At 39.2% G+C, this 23,026-nt stretch overlaps 1 protein-coding gene across 1 annotated transcript; it reads right to left on the bottom strand.

Annotated features, from left to right (window-relative positions):
• Window positions 1-19,361: 19,361 nt before the first annotated feature.
• On the bottom strand, window positions 19,362-22,664 carry LOC149247534 (uncharacterized). Its single transcript, XM_089444494.1, has 2 exons — window positions 21,925-22,664; window positions 19,362-21,819 (listed from the first exon to the last, which is right to left on the bottom strand). Exons 1-2 carry the CDS (start codon window positions 22,662-22,664, stop codon window positions 19,362-19,364), a joined length of 3,198 nt encoding a protein of 1,065 aa, XP_089300620.1.
• Window positions 22,665-23,026: the final 362 nt, after the last annotated feature.

Raw genomic sequence — 23,026 nt, 5'->3', positions numbered from 1 at the left:
AATTTGTTTTCCTCAAGACATTACAAAAATCGCAAACATGTTGCCACGACGTCTTGAGCACTTGGACATCCTAATTGTCACTCGTCATAGTAATGACCATAAGGCTTATGATTTCATTGTCAGTAGACATCGCGTTCTCGCTGCATTGGAATACAAATTAGCTAATGACCCATACTATAAGAATGTTCGTATTGATTCCAACGCATTGGCATCCTTACCAGTAATCCCCACCGATGTCTCCTCCTCCCTTCACCATTCCAATACTACAGAAACCACTGTTCGCCTTCCACTTGAACCACCCCATGAGCTCACTGAAGATTTCACAGACCCATCCGCTGGCCAAACATCATCGTTCGTACCCATCATACCCAATACAAATATAGAAATCCAAGAAATCCGCCATTATTTGCATGCGTACAACCACCAATCTGATACTACAATTGAGTGGCCAACAATTGGTTTATCGCCAGTCAATGAATACAACACAGAAGGTCTACTCTCTATGGCTTTCCCCGCCCTTTTCCCGACAGGCGCTGCAATGCCAAATCAGCCAAGAATGAAAGCAGTGCAGTTACATGAATATGCACTTCATCTCATACGTTACTACGATAACAGATTTGGAAGCCACCCACGCTTTCGTTATTACATATATAATCTCATGATGCGGCATCGCAGTCAAGCAACAGCGTCGATTTTTGTGAAAAAAAACATCACAGATAACTTTCCAATATCTATTCAAGATCTGAACATTCGATTAGAACAATTTCCAGATGAGCAATTGGCAGAGAAAGTCATGCGATTCGGTAGCTCTTTACGTGGAACAAGGTCATTTTGGCACAAAGCTAAAAATGAACTAATGGACATGATATCTCAACTCGGTTGCCCGACGTTCTTCTTCACATTAAGTGCAGCTGATACAAAATGGCCTGATCTTCATGCAGTCATGCCCGGATGTCTTCCTACTGATATTGGAAAACAACAAAAGTGGAGAAATGATAACATTATCTCTAACCCACATTTAACATCACTATATATGCACTATAGATTCATAGCATTTCGTTAGATTATCTTAGAGAAACACTTGAATACAAAAGATTACTGGTACAGGTACACATTCTACCGCATTTTTTTTTCCTCCAAGAACTCTAAACAACATTCCTCACCTATTGCAAAATTATCTTACAAAAACGCATACTTGTTAGGTATGAATGGCAACATAGGGGATCTGCGCACATCCATGGTTTCCTTTGGATAGAAAATGCACCTGATATGGAGAATCTCAACTGGGAAGACACAGAAGCAGTCGATATTGCAAGGCAGTTCTTCGACAAATATATTTCCGCTTGGAACCTTCGTGCTCCTTCGACTTCAAACCAACCAAATGCTTGGACAAATCCCGAAGACCCTTGCCTGTTGTCCACACCGCAAATCTTCAGAACCAATCCTTTCAGTGACTATGAACAACTCGTCAATTGTGTTGAACGTCACACAAAATGCTCTGAAAGCACGTGCCTAAGAAAAAATGGATCCTCACTCCAATGTCGTTATAAAGCACCGTGGGAATTACATCCAAAATCGGCCTTATTCATTGATTCCAATGGCCAAAAAACTTACACCCCTGCTCGGAACGACGATCGACTCAATAGCCATAACCCTACCATCCTATCTATTTGGCGTGCAAATGTTGACTGCCAACCAGTACTCTCCATACACGCCGTACAAAAATATATCGCCAAATATGCATCCAAAGCAGAAAAAAAATCTGAAAGCTTCCCCGACATGCTACGTAGAATTGTCCTGGCTTCACGCATTGTTGACCCAGCAACATCCGCATTTCGAAAATTTCTTGCAGAAACCCTTGTTGATCGTGACATTGGAGCACAAGAAACCTGCCATATGCTGCAAAAATTACCATTAACATTATGTAGTCGGCCATTCATTTCTTTAAATGTAAACCAAAAAATTCTTATGCGCCTTCCACAAACGGACACCACCTCCACTACATCCCCGCACTTCATAGATACATATATACAGCGCCCTTCTACCCTAGAGTCCACATCACTAATAGAGTTTGCAAGATCCTGGTCATATGATCCTCGTCGCAAAACAAACAAATGGAAACAAAGGCCTACAAAAGCAATTGTCCGGGTCATACCACGTTACTCCTCCATACCATCCACAACAGAACCTTGCTACGCTGACTTTTGCAGGGTTGAACTTATGCTATACAAACCTTTTCGCCGTATCGTACAAGATATAGGAGATTCTGCTGCATAATTCATCGCAAATTGGCAAACATTTCGCCCATTCTACAATCCTTGGCATCAACACCGCACACTATTTGATATTGAATCTGTCACAAATGATACCTCAACTATGAATGAAGCCAATCCAACAGACACCATGGAAATAAATGAATGGGAATTACTTTCCCAATTACACCCTACAAATGAGCTTCTCATAAATGACCTTGACATGCTTGGTCTTCGTGGCTTTGATGACACCCATAACTGGAATCATACCACTATCCCATTGGATCTACAAAATAATGCAATACAATTCATTGAGAATAGCCGCTCCATCCACCGCATTCTTCAAACACATCAACATACCCTGCCGACCCTTACTACATTATCTCCAATGCAAAGAAAAGCTCTAAATATTATTTTTAATCATTTTGCTAGGAAGGATTATTTACCCGCTCTCAGAATGATAATACAAGGCACTGCTGGTACAGGAAAATCCCTCCTTATTAATTGCATCAAAGATATGCTCATAGGCCTTGCAAGCCTGGAACCTTCACCGATCATGCTCCTCGCCCCTACAGGGGTTGCTGCCTTCAACATACAAGCATCGACAATCCATTCTGCTTTGCACCTTCCTATAAAGGATCTTATGCCGTTAGAAGGTAGTGCTCTTGCAAAATTCCAAGAAGAACTCAGGCATATAAGATACATACTAATCGATGAAATGAGCTTCATTGGGCCAAAGCTTCTCAGCCATATTGATGAACGTCTTCGCGAGGCATTTCCCCACCAAAGAAACACTCCTTTCAGTGGTTGTTCCATAATATTGGTTGGTGATCTCGGTCAGCTACCACCCGTCAAAGACATACCTCTATATGCAGGGACGAGCCACGGAAGCGCACTGTGGAACACCTTCAGCACAATCATCACATTAGACACAATATTTCGTCAACAAGGCGACGACATCGCACAGGTTACTTCCAGGAACATTCTCCAGAACATTAGAGATGCAAATCCAACAATCGACGACTACAACGTACTCATGTCGCGCACAGATTCCTTTTTATCAGAAGAAGAAATATGTTCATTCCATGATTCCCTGCATCTATTTCCAACAAATCCTCAAACAATGGTCCATAATAAGCAAATGATGAAATCTCTAAACACTCCTATCGCACGATCCATTGCTGAAGATGAGAACACATATTCCAGTCTTTCCTCTGAAGATGAGCAACTTGAGCGAATTGTATTGCTATGCAATGGCGAAAAAGTTATGTTGACTTCCAACCTTTGGGTTTCAGCCGGTCTTGTTAATGGTTCCCTTGGAAAAATTGTAACCATCTTTTACAAAGAATCAACTGCACCACCACAAATTCCAACATTTGTTGTCGTAGATTTCCCCAAGTACATTGGGCCTCCTTGGGATGAAAGAAACCCCACTCACTTTCCTATTCCAGCAGTAAAAAGAAATGGTCGTGCACAAATTCCACTGAAGATGGCTTGGGCTTTAACCATACATAAATCTCAAGGAATGACACTTCCAAAAGCAACAATTGACATTGGAAAAACAGAACGTCAAGGTCTCACATTCACAGCTATTTCAAGAGTGCCTTCTCTACAAGATCTCCGGGTTAACACCGCATTCAGTTTCGATCGTTACAGTAAAATGAAGGACAACAAAAACATTGCTCGCAGAAAACACGCAGAAGAAAGTCTCCGTTCAATGCCGCCTCCAGATAATCTGCTCCAATCCGTACTTTGACATCCCCAAAAGGTTTCCTCCATTTATTTACCTCATTCTATTTCATAACATACTTTTCATATCTTTCAACAACAACAAACTTTAATCAATATTAGTAAATAAGAAAATATTAGAATGTCTTTATATTATCTGTACATCTCATTCTAACCTTTTCTTTCTTTTGCAGCAGGCCACATGGGCTCAGAAATAACATACCTGCACAACTACATGTAGATTGGCAAGCAAAAAAACTGCATCTCCAGTTGTGCATTGACCTCCAATGGTGTTCAATATGCCGTTATTCACCATGCATCTTCCACTAACAATATATGGATCCCCATAGCAAAGGTAACTTCATTACCATTCATTCCAGATTCATTTTAACACAACTCACCTGCAGGGTATTACTAATAAATTTCTGCAACTGATTTACATATTAATAATTATAACAAAATATAAATTTTGCAAGTCCATTGCTGCTTCTTCAGGCCTTCGCTACCTCCACCATGTTTTCGTACAACTTCAAATATGGAATGAAAAGCACAATGTTCTTTAGACTATTATATTCCTTCTCGAACCTCTTTTGTTACAATTCACTGTTTGTATTTTCCATTTCAAACTTGAAAAAGGATGTTTCAAGATCAAATACCGTTTTCATTGTTTGTTTCCTCACAACTATTTGTGTTTTCCATTTCAATCTTTAAAAAGGATGTTACAACACACTATTTGTATTTTCCATTTCAAACTTTAAAAAGGATGTTACAATACACTATTTGTATTTTCCATTTCACACTTAAAAAAGGATGTTTCAACATCAAATACCATTTTGATAGTTCATGTCCTCACAACTATTTGTGTTTCCCGTTTCAAACTTAAAAAGGGATGTTTCAAGATCAATGCCATTTTGATAGTTTATGTCCTCACAACCATTTCATTGTCAATGGGTTTTAACATATTTTGTTTACAAAATGAATTGACTTTAATGATTATAATACATGTTTTCAATATATCTTCATATTAATTTAATTTTCAATTTGAGTAATGGTTTCTTAAATAGCCCTTTCCAAATCAATATGGTTGCCCGGTTGTTGTTCGCATATTAATTTAATTTCCCATTTGAATAATGATTTCTTAAATAGCCCTTTCCAAATCAATATGGTTGCCCGATTGTTGTTCGCATGGATTCATTCATTTATCTTCACCTTTAACTCCACAATTTTTACCAACTACAAACAAAGGTCTCTCAACAGGTTCAATGCATATTTATGGCTGCTTGCATTCCATTTCAACGGTTTTAGGCATCGCTCCCTCAAATTAAAACTCGAATTCATCGACCCTTGCTTCCAAAAAAGCCCGCAAAAGCCTATTCATGTTTCAATATTCTTCCACCCACTATGCCTTACGGCGTTTCCTTTGCAACACTAGGTGAAAATGCTAGTTAAATTATATTTAAAAAGTTTGAATATCATATATTAATATTTATTTGCCTGACATACAAATTTCTAGATATACCACATTTTCTCCGTGACGTAATAATGGGCATAATTGGGTTTAGATAGTTTTGTCCTTTTACAATTTTGACATGAACCTAGAATTCTTGATTTACTCAAGATGTACATCGAAAGTGAGATCTTGGTCAAACATTACACATGAGACAAGTTGTTAGGATGGAGAAGTTGGAAGTTTGAAACTTTTCCACACATTTTCCACCAGCAATTTTTTCAAGTTGAATGTAAGTTTTATAAACCGAACCTTTGAAGCTTGTTTTCTTACATGATATTAATTTTATTGATTTTATTTATTATATAGAGACGTGGCTTCAATTTAGCATAAAAAAATATTATAATGTCATATTTTATTTTCTAATATCTTACTGTATTAAACGTTTTAATTCAATCAAAATACATTTTAAAAAAATAATAGTAATGGAAATAAAATAAAATAATAATTAAAATTATTAATAATATTTTATTTGGATTAAAATTACATAACAATATAAATAAAATTTAATAACTAAATTAAAAAAATAAAGAATTTATAATTAATAATTATATATACCATTATAATTATAAATTTTTATAATTAATAATTCCAGAAGCTTAGAAATATCGAATATTTTGAGGTGTAAAAAAAGATATAATCCAGCTTCGCTTATTGGCCAAGCGGATCTAAACTTGTTTCTAAAGTTTATAACAATTTATTATTAATAGCTCATTTATTTTGTCAAATTACGAAAGTAACTTTTCTATATATTAAATATTAATAAAAAATTAAAAATTATGAGGAAAAACGTAAGTTTATTTTGATAATAAATTATAATAATAATATCTATTTTTAAGGCCACAGCCAAGCCAGACACCAAATTGGTGTATGAGACCCCTTTGTTTGTGGGACAAGGGACCCACCTCCGCGCAGCGATTTGACTGCTAAGTCTACGAAGGCATACATACTCTACCCCCCTCTGGTTTTGAACCTGTGACCTCTTAGGACGAAACACATGCTCTTAACCATTAGGCCCACTCAAGTTGTATATCATTAGGCCCACTCAAGTTGTGAGGGTCATTTGGCTGAGGCTCAATTTCTAATCGTGATGGCTATTTCCTTACCCTTATAATTTAGCTAATGTTTGAGGCATCTCAAGTGATGACATCCACCCTTTTAACTTTAATACGATTGAAATTTGGATGAAGAAGATTATAAAATTAATTTTGATTTAAAGGAATTTATAATAAGTGAGAGTTGTTTAGATTAAATTCAAATTCCAATTCTATTATTATCACTATAGTCTTTAATTCCATACCAATTACAAATTATAAAACTGAATACATCCATTATTTTAACTTCTTTTTTTCCAGGAACAAAAAGGCATAATTATATTATATAAGTTATATAATGAGTAGATAATACATTGCCAGATATAAATTTCTTATGAGCAAAAAATGGACGCATGGATAATTCATAGCAGAAAAGTCTAAAGGATGAGGAAAAATTAGTCCCCAACAGAAAGTTTGATGATCATCGTGATAGACAGTCATTTTAGCTGAAGTTGAGATCACATAAAGAAATTTTGTGGATACAAAATTTGGAGAACTAGGATCCACTGTGGAGTAACAGCACTGTTCAGAAATTCCAAAATATATTCGACCATACATAAGTTAGAGGGAAATCAAAAAAGGCAAAAATTGACAAAGCATACCTGGAACCCGCAAGATTTGGGATTATAAATCAGGTAGAGAAAATTCTTTGATAGAGAAAATTTCCTCCTTAGAAATTACCTTCATGTTCCAGATACCTGTATCTGATAAGAGGCCTTCCTTTGATAAAATGTCTGCTTTCTTGTTCTGTACTTTGTAAATGCGCTGTATGGAACATCCTTCCATCTTCCTCCATAGGAGCACTATTCTATTCATCCAACCTGCAAGGTGAGGATTGCTGATATGGATTTTTCCCAAAACATAATCCACCATGACTTTGGAATCCCCGAAAATTGATACGAACTGTATGTTAAAGAAAATACAAAAAGAAAGATTAGAATATCATGATGAGATCTGGCAACAACCAGTGGATTACGAGCATATATCGTTCTGGTGTAGACGATGTCATGAATACAATCATCTTTTCAGGCAATGCCCATTAAACAGAACAAAGGAAGCAGCGGATAAGAGAGAAGAAGAGAGGGCAACAGCAGAGGAACCAGGATGGGAGGAAGAGGGATTTAAAGAAGTACAGAACAAAAGGAAATCAGGGAGCAGTAAACCCCAACAACAAATACCCAAGGAAAATATACCTCTGGAAACACAAAACAAATTCAAAGTCCTCCAGGAAGAAGAAGTCGAGATGGAAAAGGAAGACAGCGACGAAGAGACAATGGAAAATTCAAAAGAATCAGGAAAACAGGTATCAGGACAAAAGGATACAGAACACGGGGAGGCAGAAGAGAAAGGGGAACAGACAAATGAACAAACTCAAATGGAGATAGACCCACAAAAAGACAAAGGAGGAGAAGAGGAGCGAATAATGAGGAAATTTCTACAGGAATGGAGGTTGTTAGATGAAAGATTCATCCCGGAGGAGCAGAAGCAAATATATAAAGAAGCATTTCAAAAATATAAGGAAAAGGCAGGGGTAACAACAACAAATAAATTGGAACAGATAGAAACGCAAGGGAATCAGAACACGGGAATGGGCAGCTCTGGAAAAGGAGGAAGAAAAAGGGGTAGGCGCTCGATGAGCGAGACAATCCAGGAGGTAGGAGAGATGCTGGTGAACTCAAGAAGAGTCATACCTCTATCAGAGGTATTTCAACTACCCCCAAAACTATTAAAATGATTATTACAAGTTGGAACATCAGAGGTCTTAACAGCAGAGGTAAACAGAGATATTTGAGAGATAGATTAAAAAGAGACAAACCAAGTATAATGATAGTCCAAGAAACAAAGATTAGTATGAAAAAAATGGAAGAAATAATGAGCAGAGGTAATACTCGGTATGAGATAATGGGGGAGGATGCGACAGGAAGTGTAGGAGGATTGGCAATCCTATGGAACCCGGAGGAAATACAATTTGAAAATTGGATAAGCTTCCCTCGAATCCTCTTAGGCACTTTTAGGGTGATAGGGTCATCTGAATGGGTAGTCCTATCAGGAGTTTACGGACCACACTCTCCAATGGAACGTAAAGGATTCCTACAAAACTTGAAAGCAATATGAAGACTCACTCCAGAGAAGCCGTGGATTATAGGTGGTGACTTTAATATGATTACGGCCTTAGCAGAAAAGAGAGGAGGATTGGGAAGAATAAATCCAGATATGGAAGCGTTCAGAGATAAGATATCGGAACAAGGAATGGTGGATATTCAAACAATAAGTGGTACCCATACATGGAATAATCACAAAGGAGGAACAAATGAAATAGCCTCAAGATTGGACATATTCCCAGTCTCGAAACAAATCATGATGAAAGATGTGTACATAGAGGCCATGATTCTACCAGTAGTAGGCTCAAATCACTAGCCAATAAAGTTAGAAATCGACCTCAAGCAAAGCCCCAAAAGAAGAACGTTCAGGTTTGAATCATTTTGGCTCAAGAACCAACAATTTTTACCAAAAGTAGAAGAATGGTGGACTACGAGCAGACAAAGTGGGAGAAGTAAAATGCAAACATTCCAATTAAAATTGAAAGAACTTAGGGGGAAAATAAAAAAATGGAACAAAGAAGAATTCGGGGATATTTTCAAAGAGCAGCAACGCTTAGAGCAGAAAATGAGTGAGTTGCAACAGGAGAATATATCAGAAGGCAGAAACGAAGAGAGAAGCAGAGAAGAAGGAATAGTAATAGGCCAACTTGAGGAGCGAAGAAAGCAGGAAGAGATCTTATGGAAACAAAAATCCCGAGTTCAGTGGCTCAGAGAAGGAGAAAGGAACACGAATTTCTTTCATCAGGCCATGATCCAGCACCGACAGAGAAATAGGATCTTCTCAATTAAAAATACGGAAGGCCAACGCATAACACAACATGAGGAAATGGAACAAGAGCTTGTAGGTCACTTTAAAGGTATACTCACTGAACCCCAAAGGAACAGAACAGAGGCTATAGGCAGGATAAGAAATGAAATCCCAAAGCTAGTAACCAGGGACCAAAATTTAGCCTTGATGAGGGCAGCAACCCTGGAGGAAGTGGAGGAAATAGTGAAGGGCCTGAAAAGAAACAAAGCCCCAGGACCAGATGGATATACAGCGGAATTCTACCAAGCAAGTTGGCAGTTCATAGGAGAAGAAATCCTAGAAGTTGTGGAGGAAGCGCGCAGACAACAAAAGGTATGGCCCGGACTAAACTCTACTCTTTTAACTCTCATCCCTAAAACTGCCCATTCGAAAACAGTAGAGGGCTTTCGCCCGATTGCTCTCTGTAACATTATCTATAAGATTATAGCCACCTTAATGGTCAAAAGACTAAAACCAATCCTCTCCAGCATAATATCTCCAGAACAAACAGGGTTTGTGGAAGGGAGGCAAATCTTAGATGGTCTGGTAGTTTCTCAAGAAGTAATACATACATTGAAACAAAAAAAGGAACCAGGCATGATGATCAAATTGGATCTTTCAAAAGCCTACGATCGCCTAAATTGGAAATATTTAGAGTCAATTCTACAGGCTTATGGGTTCTGTAACAGGTGGGTGAAATGGATACATAGCATGATCTCCATGCCTAACTTTTCCATCCTCCTGAATGGTACACCAACCGCGACCTTTAACGCTTCAAGAGGATTGCGCCAAGGAGACCCCTTGTCTCCATTCTTGTTTATAATAGCGGCTGAAGGATTGGGAAGGTACATCAAAAAAGAGCTGAGAGAGAGGAAAATAAAAGGGCTGCATCCATGGGGAAACAACATCCCTGTCACACACCAACAGTTCGTAGATGATATCATGATATTTTGTAAGGTCTCACTGAGAGAGGTCAAAAAGGTAAAGGAGGTCCTAGAATTATTTATGGAAGCTTCAGGTACTGAAATTAACAAGGACAAATCGAGCACCTTTATTTTCAATTCACCTGAAATGGTCAAATCCCATTTGACAAGAACGTTGGGGTTCAGAAAGGGAGAATTACCTACAAAATACCTGGGCACCATGCTTGATGTAAGCTCGCTAAGGATAGCTAATTGGCAGCCTACCCTAGAGAAACTTAAGAACAGATAGCTAACTGGTCCTTTAGGACTCTTAATGTAGCAGCAAGATTGGTTCTTCTTAAATTGACTCTCCAATCAATTCCAATCTACCCCCTATCGGTAATGGAATTACTGAAAGGGTATGTACCAAAATGATTGAAATTTTCCAGAAATTCTTATGGGGAGGGCCAAAACAACAGAAGAAATGGGCCTTAATTTCATGGAACAGCCTAACAAAAGCAAAAGGGGTAGGGGGACTGGGGCTAAGAGATCCGCTCATATTGAACCAAGTCCTAGCAGCGAAACTATGGTGGCACTAGATGAATGGGGGCAAAGACTTATGGAAAGAAATATGGACTCTAAAATATAACATGCCCACTACAGCTGAAGAAATCATGAGAAAGGAAGTGATGCCAAAAGGATCTACGATATGGGATCTGGCGTGCCAGAATAGAGACATCATAAACATGCATGCTTTTTGGGAAATAAGAAATGGAAGGACAGCAAAATTTTGGGAGGAAGCCTGGCAGCAGAGGGGAAGAATGGTGGAAATTCAGGAGATGCAAAACATTTACAGGGAAGCCAAGGCCAAAGGCTTAAATTATGTCAATGACTACTGGAAGGAAGGAAGAGAAAATGAGATGTGGAGGGAGTGGAAAGAACCCGAAGAATGAGATGATAACATCAATGATGATCTAAAAGCAAGGATAGGAAAAGAGATGGATTCAAGAATGATTAAAAACAGAACTGGACCGGATATCCTCAGATGGGGCGGATCTACAAAGGTACCTTTACAGTCAAAGAAGCATACACCATAAAGTCTAAGCAAGCGCAGGAAGAACAGTTACAAGAATGGAAACAATTATGGAAGAACAGGTGGTGGCCAAAGGTCACCATGTTCGCCTGTTAGTGGGAAGAAGACGCATATTGACATGGGATCAAATTCAGAAAAGAGTGTTCCAAGGACCACCAAGGTGTAGTTTATGTAAACAAAATGTAGAAACTCAAGAGCATATCTTAAATTCCTGTCCGATAGCTCAGCAAGAGTGGGAAGAGACCAAAAACATCTTTGGAAAGACGCACCGTAACCCCCAGGACACAATTCTAACTATATTCCAATGGGAGAAGGGACAATTTCAAAGCCCGGTAGTAAGAAGAGCATGGAACCTGGTAGTGGGATTCAACATAAGGACCATCTAGAAAGAGAGAAAAGGAAGGATTTTCCAAGGTAAGATCACATCCCCAGAGGAGTTATGGAAAATAACTCAAAACCTAATAAGAGAAACAATCCTAGCGGAAGCTTGGGACCAGGAAGATTGGAAAACTACGATAGAAGAGAACTGTACTTTAAGGAGGCTAAATCTGGAACAAGGGATGGTCCATCCTCAGCAACAAAAAACACAGAGGATACAGAACCAAAGCCCAGTCGTGTTCATTTGTCCATAGGACGACTTCATCAAACTTAATTTTGACGGAGCATCAAAAGGAAACCCGGGGCCTGCTGGATATGGCGGGATCTTCAGAGATAGCCAAGGCCAAACCAGGTGGATTTATGTAGAAAGAGGAGGTATAATGAGTAACAATGAAGCAGAATTCATGGCTGCCTATCAAGGAATTAGGATTGCAATAAGAAACGGATACATGAAACTAGAAATAGAAGGCGATTCAAATTTGGTAATAGAGACAATCAGAAAACTAAATAATGGGACTGCATGGGAACAGGTGGCTAAGAGCTGAAGGACGGTGGGTCTCATCCAGGAACTGGAAGAATCAATGAAGCGTATAGAGTATAACGTTATTCATCATGTTAGGAGAGAAGGCAACAGACCTGCAGACTACCTTGCTAATTGGGGATGCAACGAACCAGACGAAAAAGTGGATAGCATATGGACAACTTACCTGGCAAGGACGAGATGGGAGAACTCAAATCGAATCACCAAACAGGATAATAATGACACAACACAGTGATGATCAAGTTTACATCCAGACCCCGATCGGGGTGGAGAAAAGAGAATTGTGCAGGGAAATGATGGGGTGCAGTGCACGGCAGCACAAGCCACATCTCATGGTAATCATATTACATGATGCAACGACGACATGCAGGAAAGGCCGAAAACCGAGACAAGGAACCGAGAAAATAATGGAAAAGGTAGGGGAGAATAACGGCGGCGCTCAGTCGGTGAATCGAAGGATAGGTGGCGATATATCTACAAGAGCAGGAGAAGATAATGCAACTGACAAATTGAAGATTAGAAAGGTGGCAAAGTTTGAAGAAATCTGGCAGAGAAACCCGAGTTATCGTCTCAAAAGAAGGCAGGAAGCTATGGCGGAGGGGGATAGGAAGACAAGTCTGTCCAAGGAAGGAGAGGTGAGGAACAAAAGGAGGGAGCAAGAGCTGACGGAGGAAGAAGAAGGAAATCGCAGGGAAGGAGAAATGGAGACCGGGAAGGAAGAATGCATTGCGAAGGGGACTTTCGAGGTTGGGAAAGGAAGTAGGGGTAACACCAGAGGAAGACCATCCAGAAGAGGTAAGGGCAGGAGGTGCAGGGGTCGCGGGAAAACTTGGCAAGCGGATCGCTATGAAACTGAGACACTGGCTTCAAATCAACAGAAAAGAGGGCGTCAATCCATGGAGCAGATAGCTCAGGAAGCAGAGCGAGCATACATCAAAGGGACGAATGAGGAGATAAGAAGGATTATAGATGTCTTGGAAAATAAAGTCCTTGAGGAGGCCTCCGATCTAGAAATGGAGGAATGGAGCATTCTTATTCCAGACCCTGGGAATACAAGGGGGTGCTTATCGTTGTATAAGCAAGCACTGCATATGTATTGGGTTGTGAAGCATCTATTAGCAAAAGCCATGGAATAGGTCGCTGAGGATATGACAGAGATAGCTCAAGGTTTATGGAATTTGAAAAAGGAAATGAATAACCTACAGCTCACGCTCTTGAAGCAAGACATCAGACTGGAGGAAATCCGAAGCATGCTGAAAGAGATAACCACCGCGCAGCGCGAGGAGGAGATCAAACAGGAACTCATGGTAGATTGATAGGTTTTGCTCTGTTTTCAATTGATTTCTCAGCTAGGCTTAAGAGAATCAGTTTTTGTGGGCAGGTTTTTGAACTGTAATCACTTATAGGAATATACATATAGTATGTTGATAGGGTGATGATTTTGTTTTAAACTTGTTGCTGCACTTGCATAGTTGATAAGTTGACATTCTCAGACTCTTGGTGACCAACAGACCCGGTTTCCCTTCCGGATGGGTTGAGGTCACCAGCGACTGTATATATTTTATATTTTGGATGTATATAATAGAAAAGATCATGCCGTAGCTTATAAAAAAAAAAGAAAATACAGAAAGAAAGAAGACCCGCAAGAGCCATCGCCTCTGCTTTGCAATTGGATCCTTTACCCCCATTCCAGGAAATAAGATATTGTGTATTTTCGTCCATGATGATGTGGATTCCACATCCACAAGAGTTGTTTTGAGCAGCTCCATCAAAGAATGCTCTTAGGAGCATGTTTTGATCATGAACATTCATGTTGGGATTTAATCTTTTTTCCTTGAGTGAATTTTCAGGTAAGGAGTCAAAAAGAGATGATATGCTTTCAAGAGTTCCCATGAAGGGCTTCTTACTATCCTTGAAGTTTTTGTTGTTCCTACATCGCCATATGCACCAAAGGGTAATAATAAAAATAGGCCTCCAGGATTCCCTTTTCCCGCTCCACCAAAAGAAAGCCTTTTTTATGGATGAATGAGAAAAATGAGGGAAACCGTATAGATTTTCGAAAGCTTGCCATAATTGATGCGTTTTCAGACAAAATAAGAACATGTGGCAGTTTGTTTCCTCCTCAGACTTGCATATTGAACAGAGACCCGACCCCTGCTAGTTCCTCTTTTTTAAACTTTCCCAAGATAAGTTTTTATTTTGGAATACCAGCCACGAGAAATAAATAGCTTTGGAAAGACAACCAGATTTCCAAAGAATTGATGGGAAAGCAGGGCTCGAAATGGTAAATATTGAGGCTAACAGACTCCGGCAAAAGTCCTTTACTCGTACCTGGGAAGGACCCTTTGCATCTTTCCATGTAAGGACATCAGTTTCTAAGGAGCGATATATTCCACAGTTCCTCAAACAGTCTTTTAAACACTTCCACTGTCTAGCTATATTATCAGTCATCCCCACATTGCCATCTTCTTTCCAAATCGGGAAGGGTCCATGCCATTCTGCAATAAGTTTGTCCCAAGTAAAAAAACCTTTTCTGTGGAAAAACTTAAGGAGTGTCCCAGGAAAAATGATTTCCTCCTGTATGCTCAAGAAAGCATCAACTCCTATGAGAATTCTGCTACCAGACTGGAAGTTCCATACCAAGTTCTTTAAGAAATAACCTTCTATCTTACGAAAACTAAGCCATATTGCTGATCCATAAATGGATCCAATCCTTCCCAACCTGAACCAGTATGAGATATCCTTACTACCCATATACTTCTTTTTTATTGTATTGCTCCAGGGGCCCTCTCCGAAAATCCCTCTCCATAGTGATTTACATAGAAGAGCCTTTCCAAAACACCACAGGTCCAAAAGGCCCCATCCCTCAAGATTTTTTGGCAAAGAGATGTCAAATAATTTAGACAGGTGATATTTTCTTTTCTCAACCTAGCCACCCCATATAAAATTAGCAGTTATCTTATTCATCTTTTGAATAATGCTTGCTGGAAGAAAAAAAAAGATGCACCCAATAAACCGCAAGTTGATTTAAAACTGATTGAGCCAGAATGGTTCTTCCTGCCATTGAGAGGCATTTGTATTCCCACACTGATATCTTTTTGTAGTATCTTTCTATTATCCATTTCCAGTCCATTTTTTAGTATCATTTTGCTTTTAACTGGAATCTTAAATATTTCATTCCATGATTGATGGACCGTGCCTCTATCCCAAAAAGAGAGGATATCCACTCTATTAGTTCCAAATTACCATCATTATGAACGAGAACTGATTTGGATTCATTTATTTGTAATCATGTGGCCATCTGAAACTTTTTTAGGATGTCATATATGCATAACCAAGTGAGCCTGCAGAGCATACCAAAGATAAGTATATCATCAACAAATAAATTATGCGAGATATAATTGTTTCTACAAATCCTCAATGGGCGACCCCTGTTTTCACTAACTACCTTATTGATGTGCAAGCTTAAAGAGTTCATTGCCAATATAAACAATAGGGGAGATAACGGGCATCCTTGGCGCAGTCCTCTAGCAGCTAGAAAAAAAGGAGATGGAATCCCATTTATGATGATGGCATAGTTCACTTTCTCAACACAGGCCATGATCCAGTTTATCATGTTAACTCTCAGCCCAATCTTTGCAAGAAGGCATCTGATGAAACCCTAATCAAGGAAATCATAAGCCTTTCAGAGATCAATTTTGAAAATGACTGCTTCACTTTTTTTTGTGTGCATGGAGAACAAACTCTCTTGTGTTAGCAACAGCATCCAAAATATTTCTTCCTTTCAAAAAAACATGCTGATCCATTGATAAATGCTTTGCTGAAGTTTCTTTAATCCTTTCAGCAATAATTTTTGAAATGATTTTGTATGAAATATTACAGAGAGATATCGGCCTGAAATCTTGAAAGGATTTTGCATCCCTTTTCTTGGGGATGAGGGCTATATGAGTGGATGAAGTTAACTGGTGAATGCTGCATGATATTCTAGAACCCTCAACCATCCTTAGCAGATCTTGTTTGATGAGGTCAAAGAAATGGATGAAGAATTCGATTGTCCAGCCGTCTGGGCTAGGACACTTATCCTTTTTAAAGGATTTCATGGTTTCTAGAAATTCTTCCTCAGTTATTGGCTGAAAGAGGCATTCATTTTCTTCATCGTTAAACATTTGAGGAAATAGGTCGATACCCCACAGAATGTTCCTGCATTCAATAGATCTCTTGTATTGGTTTCCAAAATATCTCACAGCTTCACTTGAGATGTCTTGTTGAGAGTACAGAAAGTCTCCCTTTCCATCCTTTATTTTTCATATAGAGTTCTTTTCTCTTCTTGAGCTTGCAAACCTGTGAAAGAATTTTGAATTTCTGTCTCCTTCCTTCAGCCAAATAGCCCTGCTCTTTAATCTCCATGATGCTTCTTCTTGTTCTAGGATTTTATGTTTTTTCCTTTGCAGCTCCTTTATACGACATCTCATGTTGAAAGGGAGAAGGTGCACAGCCAAATCTCCACAGATGTTGTCCAATTCCATCTGAATATCTCGAAGGGTTGTTCTGTTTTGTTGTCTTTTCTTACACTGCCAATCTTTTACAAGCTTTTTAATGGAGGACATTTTATCTCTAAAAGTTAACAAAGGAGGCATATTTTCTTTTGATGATAATTCCTTCCATGTTCTTCTTATGGCTTCATTGAATTTTGTTTCTTCCAAACATAGCCTGTTAAATTTAAATGGATACCCTTCCCTAAAACCCTTTTCTCTCCATCCAAGGAATATCGGCCTATGGTTTGATATGAAGTCATTGTCAATTGATGAAAAAGGCATGCCCATTCTATCAATTATACTTGCATGTATAATAAAACAATCCAATCTTTTTGCTATATATGCTCCTTCATCCTTCCATTGTCCCATGTTGGCAGCATTTTAGGTGGACAAATGTCAACGAGATTCCTGTGTAGCAACTCATATCTAATGCGGTCAGCAAGAGGATCTTTTTTCCGACTGTACCCCTATGTTTCATCAGAGCTTAAAGTGACATTTAGATCTCCTGTTGAACAAGCATTTTTCCAAGCAGAGAGCACCATGAAGCCTGAGCACCGTGAAACCGAATAGCGATAAACTTCCCCTCGAGAGCAGATAACCTTAAAAGCGGAATTATTGGGAAAAATCCCCAAAACGACGGATGAAAGAGGAAAATATTGGATAATTGGGAAAAAGTTTGAAGCGAGTAAGAGGGTGCCGCATAGAACAGAAAGAGTTCAGATACAAAGCTGGCGAGAGTTGAATTAGCTCGCGGGGACAGAGACTAAAGGATAAAGATGGCATTAATGGAGGTGATACGCTCAGTCAAAAGCTGTGGAAGAGGTAGCAACATAAACAGAAAATGGAACATTTTTCCTGTTAAGAAAAGCTGGCGAGAGTCTGAATGAGCCAAAGCCAGGAACATTCGCAGGGTCAAAGTAAAAAGAAAGGGATGGCGATTGTGGAGATGACACGTTCAAGTATACAAACAAGCGTCATCCTACAAATAAAGGCATGTATCCCTCATGCACCGTCCATTCTCGAGAAAATTCTTGTGGTGTCTTCAAACTGTGTGATTGGTCAGATGTAGACAATCGCATACCTGATTCGTCGGTCGCCAGTGCTCTCCGTTGGTGCTCCAACTTTGTTGTTCAATGCTTCGTCCATTATTTTAACTTTAATACAAGTTAGCATATCACTTTATATAATTACATAAATATTTATCAATCACTCTAACTAAACTTACTCTACTTACTATAAACGGTGGATTCGTATAGTGTATCCATTTAATCTCATTAAATTCATATCATGTATCCATTGATATTTTCAAGTTTCATTGATGTATTTTGGTCATCTAAAGAGATTACGAGTGGGTAAGAGGCCTGTAATTATTTATCCCTTTGCCACCACCCATTCGCATCGCTTTCTCAATTACTTTTAGTATTGGCTGCTTCAGTTGCTTGAAGGGTAGGGTGGACATCTTGTCACGTAGTTACACGCATGTGTAACGAAAAATGGTTAGACATGTTTTCAGATAGTTGCGTGCATGTTAAAAAGAAAAATGGTTGTTGTCTAGGTTGGGCCTACGCCTTCGAGTCATCGACTGTATTATTGAAATGTTAATGTTTAGGCAAGATGAAGGTTATCTGTTTTAATTTGGATTCATTAAATTTTAATAAAATTATTGTTAGTGGGCATGTTGGACCTATCTATGGCTTGTAAACGTAGACTGTATATCTTATATTTTTTTTTCCATTTAAACTCCGTGGTTCTTAATCTCCGTTGACATTGTCCAATGGAAAGGAAAGTAATTGCAAGATTTAATAGTTTATTGGGTTTCTCAAATTATTACAAGATTTATTAGTTTATTTGGTACGTCTTTTATGTGACATATTATGTATTAAGTTGATGATAGATAATGTATTTAATGACTGATAATACATTTTAGTAAGGATTATGGTTTATAGGAAAGAAAAATAATGACCAGATTTATTGGTATGGTTTTTCTTTTTAATAAATATTTGGTTTATTGCTTTTCATCTTTTTTTTTCCGGGGAAAAAAGCAACTTTTTATTAGTAGAATAAAATTTTGGATCCAGTAGTTCTTAAGCCACGCAGGGCTTAAAGAAGCAGTCACAGCTCAACCCGCAGGGAGCTTTTTTGCTGATTGTAGCCTGAGAGAGTCTTCCTCCCAAGAGGAGGATGAAAAACCATTATAAACGATAGAACTAAAGTTATCTGGAGTCTCCTTAATGGAAAACAACTCCATAACAGACAAAAAAATAGTGTCCACCTGCACTGTGTATGATCATAAAATTTGAGAAGTCTGAAAGCCGTGATCGAACAGCCGAAAAGAAGAGTACAGCTAAGGAGAAATATATACAAAATATAAAAACAGCATATAAAGTGAAAGCTGATAAAGAGCCAACAAAAAAGGGGCGGATCAAAAAATTGTTATTAATGCTACTGATCATAAGGAGGCTGGTCTGATCTGAAAGACTGCCCCTGGTATATCTCTTCTATCGCCCAGCTGTCCGGATCCTGTTGTAGACCTGCCTTAGATAACTGATCGGCTTCTTCGTTCCTTTCCCTGTAGATATGACATAATGAAAACCTGTTAAAGAGAGTCTTCAGATATAAAATCTCTTCAACAATTGTCATTAAAATTTGATTTTGGCAAGCAGCTAAACCATTGATCCAATTTATAACATTAAGAGAGTCCCCAAATAACTGGATTGAGTTGATGTTTTTGTGTTGAAGCCAGCAAAGTAAGAGACGCAAAGAAGAGAGTTCTGCAAAATTGTTTGTTCCTGGACCCAGCCCAACTGAGGCTTTTATAATGTGATCTGAATTGATGTGCATGCTCATGCCTGCGCCGGCCCGATTATTTTGAGAGGCTCCGTCAAAGAAGCCACATGGGATATCCTCCTGAATTATGAAATTGTTTTGTTTTGTTCTGGTTTTTTTTTCTTCAGGGGGAGGCAGAGCATAATAGATGGCTGCGATATTAGAGGCAATGACAGAGGGCGGTGTAATTTGATCTTGGAACAGACTCTTATTTCTCGCGAGCCACACACCCCAGCAGAAGATAATAGGCAGGTTCCTCATATTCCCTTCCGAGTAAGTATGCCACCACTTCCTCCAGGTTTCGTCCAGCGGCTCATTTCCCCATTGTGCAATTACCTTGAGAAACCCAGTGACCTCCTCCCAAATCTTCCTCGAGAAAGGACAGGTGGTGAAAAGATGATTTAAAGTTTCCTCATCAGACTTGCACAGAGGGCAACGCCCTGGGCCAACTAAAAACCTAGATTGAAGGATTTCCCATGTTGGAGCCTTCTTTTTTAGAATACACCAAAGGAAGAGCTTAGATTTTGCTGGGTTTTTGAGTTTCCATAATGCTTTGGACCACCAATCCGGAGCACCCCATCCTATCTTTCCCAATAGATAAGAGTATCCCTCCTTTGGTGTATATCCCCCCGATTTGTTGTGAGCCCACATTAACCTATCAGGTTCCTCCCTTATCCTAACATTGGATCGTTTTAGTTCTTTGATGAAACCTGTCCATTCAATCTTCCATCTAATGTTTAGCCCTAACTCTTCATCATCCTTCCAAACCTGGCCCCAAATGGAGTGCTGCCCAACTCTAGCCACCTGATTTAATGAGGTGATATCTTTGGACTCAAGATGTCGAAGGAGCCCTGGCGATAAGGCGTAAGCTTCATTGCACCCGATCCAAGGGTCTCTGCCGATCCTGATTTGTCTGCCATCTCCCACTTTCCAAGCTAAACCTTGCTCAATCACTGAGAAGGCATCCACCGTGGCCTTCCAAATTACAGAAGAGTTTTTTGTCTTCTTGTTCTGACTCCGAATCCAATCTTCCAAGGGCGTTGGATCGATATACTTCCTTTTAATCACCCTTGTCCATAGATTTTCTATGGTTATAAGCCTCCAACCAGACTTTGCTGCTAACGAAGTGCTGAACTCAGGAAGTCTTTTGATCCCCCAACCTCCCCACTCTTTTGATCTGGCCACTTTGTCCCATGCCACCCACGGTAAACCTGAGAAATCCTTAGAACCTGCCCAAAGAAATCTGCAACAAATTCTTCTGATTTTCTCCATTACACCTTTAGGAATCCAAGTTAGAGCAGCCCAGTAAACCGGGATGGCTAGCAAGACCGATTTGATGAGAGTTAGCCTACCCGCCCTGGATAGCCATCTATAGCTCCAGTGTGAGATTCTAGCTTCAATTTTTGTTATAATCCAGTTCCAATCTGCTTTCCTGTAAGCAGCAGGTTTTAGCCAAAACCCCAAATATTTGAAAGGAACATCCAAAGATTGGCTAGGATAAGGAAAAAGATCAGCTAGAAGACTCCTTTCCCTTCTGTCCACATCTGCCAAACAAACTTGTGATTTCACAGAATTTATCTGCATTCCAGTAGCTTTTAGAAAAAGATCAAAGATGCATTTTATCTCCTTTAATTCGCTGTAATTTCCATTTGTAAAGATCAAAATATCATCAACGAAAAGAAGATGAGTGATGAAGAGATTTATAGCTACATCTATACCTTTTACCTTGTCCTCACTTCTGGCTTTATGAATCAGCCTGCTAAGTCCTTCGGCCACAAGGAGAAACAAAAGTGGTGATAATGGACACCCTTGTCTGAGGCCTCTCTGGCTAGAGAAAAAGGAGGAGGCAGCTCCATTGACCAAAACTGCAAAGCTGATATTTGTTATGCATCCCATGATCCAACTGACAAATGGGTAGTTGAATCCCACATGAGTAAGAAGCATTCGTAGATAGAGCCAGCTTATCCTATCAAATGCTTTGGAGAGGTCAATTTTGAGAACAGCTCCTTTCTTTTTCTTTAATTTGACACTATGAATTGCCTCCTGAGCAACCCCAATAGCTTCATGGATTTGTCTGCCATCCAGGAACCCAAATTGTTCCATAGATATGTTCCTTGACAAGATTGGAGCTAATATGAGGGCGATAACCTTTGAAATAATCTTATAAATACAGTTGCACAAAGAAATTGGTCTGAAATCTTCAAAGCTTTCTGGCTCATTCTTCTTAGGAATGAGAGCAATAAATGTTGAATTAAATGGTCTATAAATATCTCCTTTCAATCTTGACTCCTCTACAACTTCAGTTATCTCGTCTCCAATTAGGTCAAAGAAATGGAGAAACAATTCAATAGTCCAGCCATCAGGGCCTGGACTTTTGTCTTTGCCTAAAAGCTTCATGGCTGCTTCAGTCTCCGCCTTAGTGACCGAAGTTGAAAGATCTTCAGATTCTTCTTCCTCAATGAATCTGGGGAAACATTGCACGGTTTTGAAGACTTCTGCAATAGTGGCCTCTCTCTGTTCAGAATATAAATTATGAAAATGTCTTTTCCCAAGTCCAGAAAGATCAGAAAAAGACCTGACATCTCTCCCTTCTTCATTTTTAAGGCTCCATATTGTGTTTATTGATTTTCTTCCTTTTGCAAAATTATGAAAGAATTTGGTGTTTTCATCCCCAGACTTTAGCCAAACTGCCCTACTCTTTATTCTCCATTCTTCTTCCCTTTCCAGAAGGATTCTGGTTTGCTGCTTCTCCAGAAGAAGAATTCTATCCTTGGATTCTTGAGATGAGTATCCATCTGAATCCAAACTCTCCAATTTCTTCAGGTCTTCCCTTATACAGTTTAGCTCCTCATTTTGTTTCAATTTCCTTTCCCTTGCCCAAGAGATTGTAGCTGATTTCAATCTTTTTAAATTTTCCATGAACAAAAAACTTTTCTCCTCTCCTGCATTGTGATCTGGGTGGATCCAAGTTTTTTTAAACAATTCACTGAAAGAAGGATCTTGAAGCCAAGCTGGATTGAATTTATAAGGGGCGGGGGGCTTGTGTGGAGGAGTAGATAGATCTAGAAAGATTGGGAAGTGGTCCGAATTCCCGATTTCCTCAACCCACTATCTGATTAGGGGAACTTTGGCGGATAGCGAATCAGATAGCAAGAAGCGATCTAGTCTTTTGGCAATCCTGTCTGCACCAACTCTTCGATTCCGCCAAGTAGGCTTTAGCTTAATCGGGAGAGGATCAACAAAGTTATTCTCTGAGATGAGATTATGGAAAAAATCTGTAA

The sequence above is a fragment of the Pinus tabuliformis genome, chromosome 7, assembly GCF_031772625.1.
Source record: "Pinus tabuliformis cultivar Carrire ecotype Pingquan chromosome 7, CPIR1, whole genome shotgun sequence".
Taxonomy (NCBI): Eukaryota; Viridiplantae; Streptophyta; class Pinopsida; order Pinales; family Pinaceae; genus Pinus; species Pinus tabuliformis.
Note: the sequence above shows the minus strand (reverse complement) of the source record. Positions and strands in the feature narration are given on the sequence as shown.

Bases quoted from the DNA above. Each gene is read 5' to 3' on its own strand.
- LOC149247534 (XM_089444494.1), bottom strand. From the start codon at position 22,664: ATGGAAAATTTAAAAAGATTGAAATCAGCTACAATCTCTTGGGCAAGG. The intron at 21,820-21,924 runs GTGCAACTGTAT...CCTGGATGGCAG, and splicing joins GATTTCAGACCAATTTCTTT to ACAAATCCATGAAGCTATTG.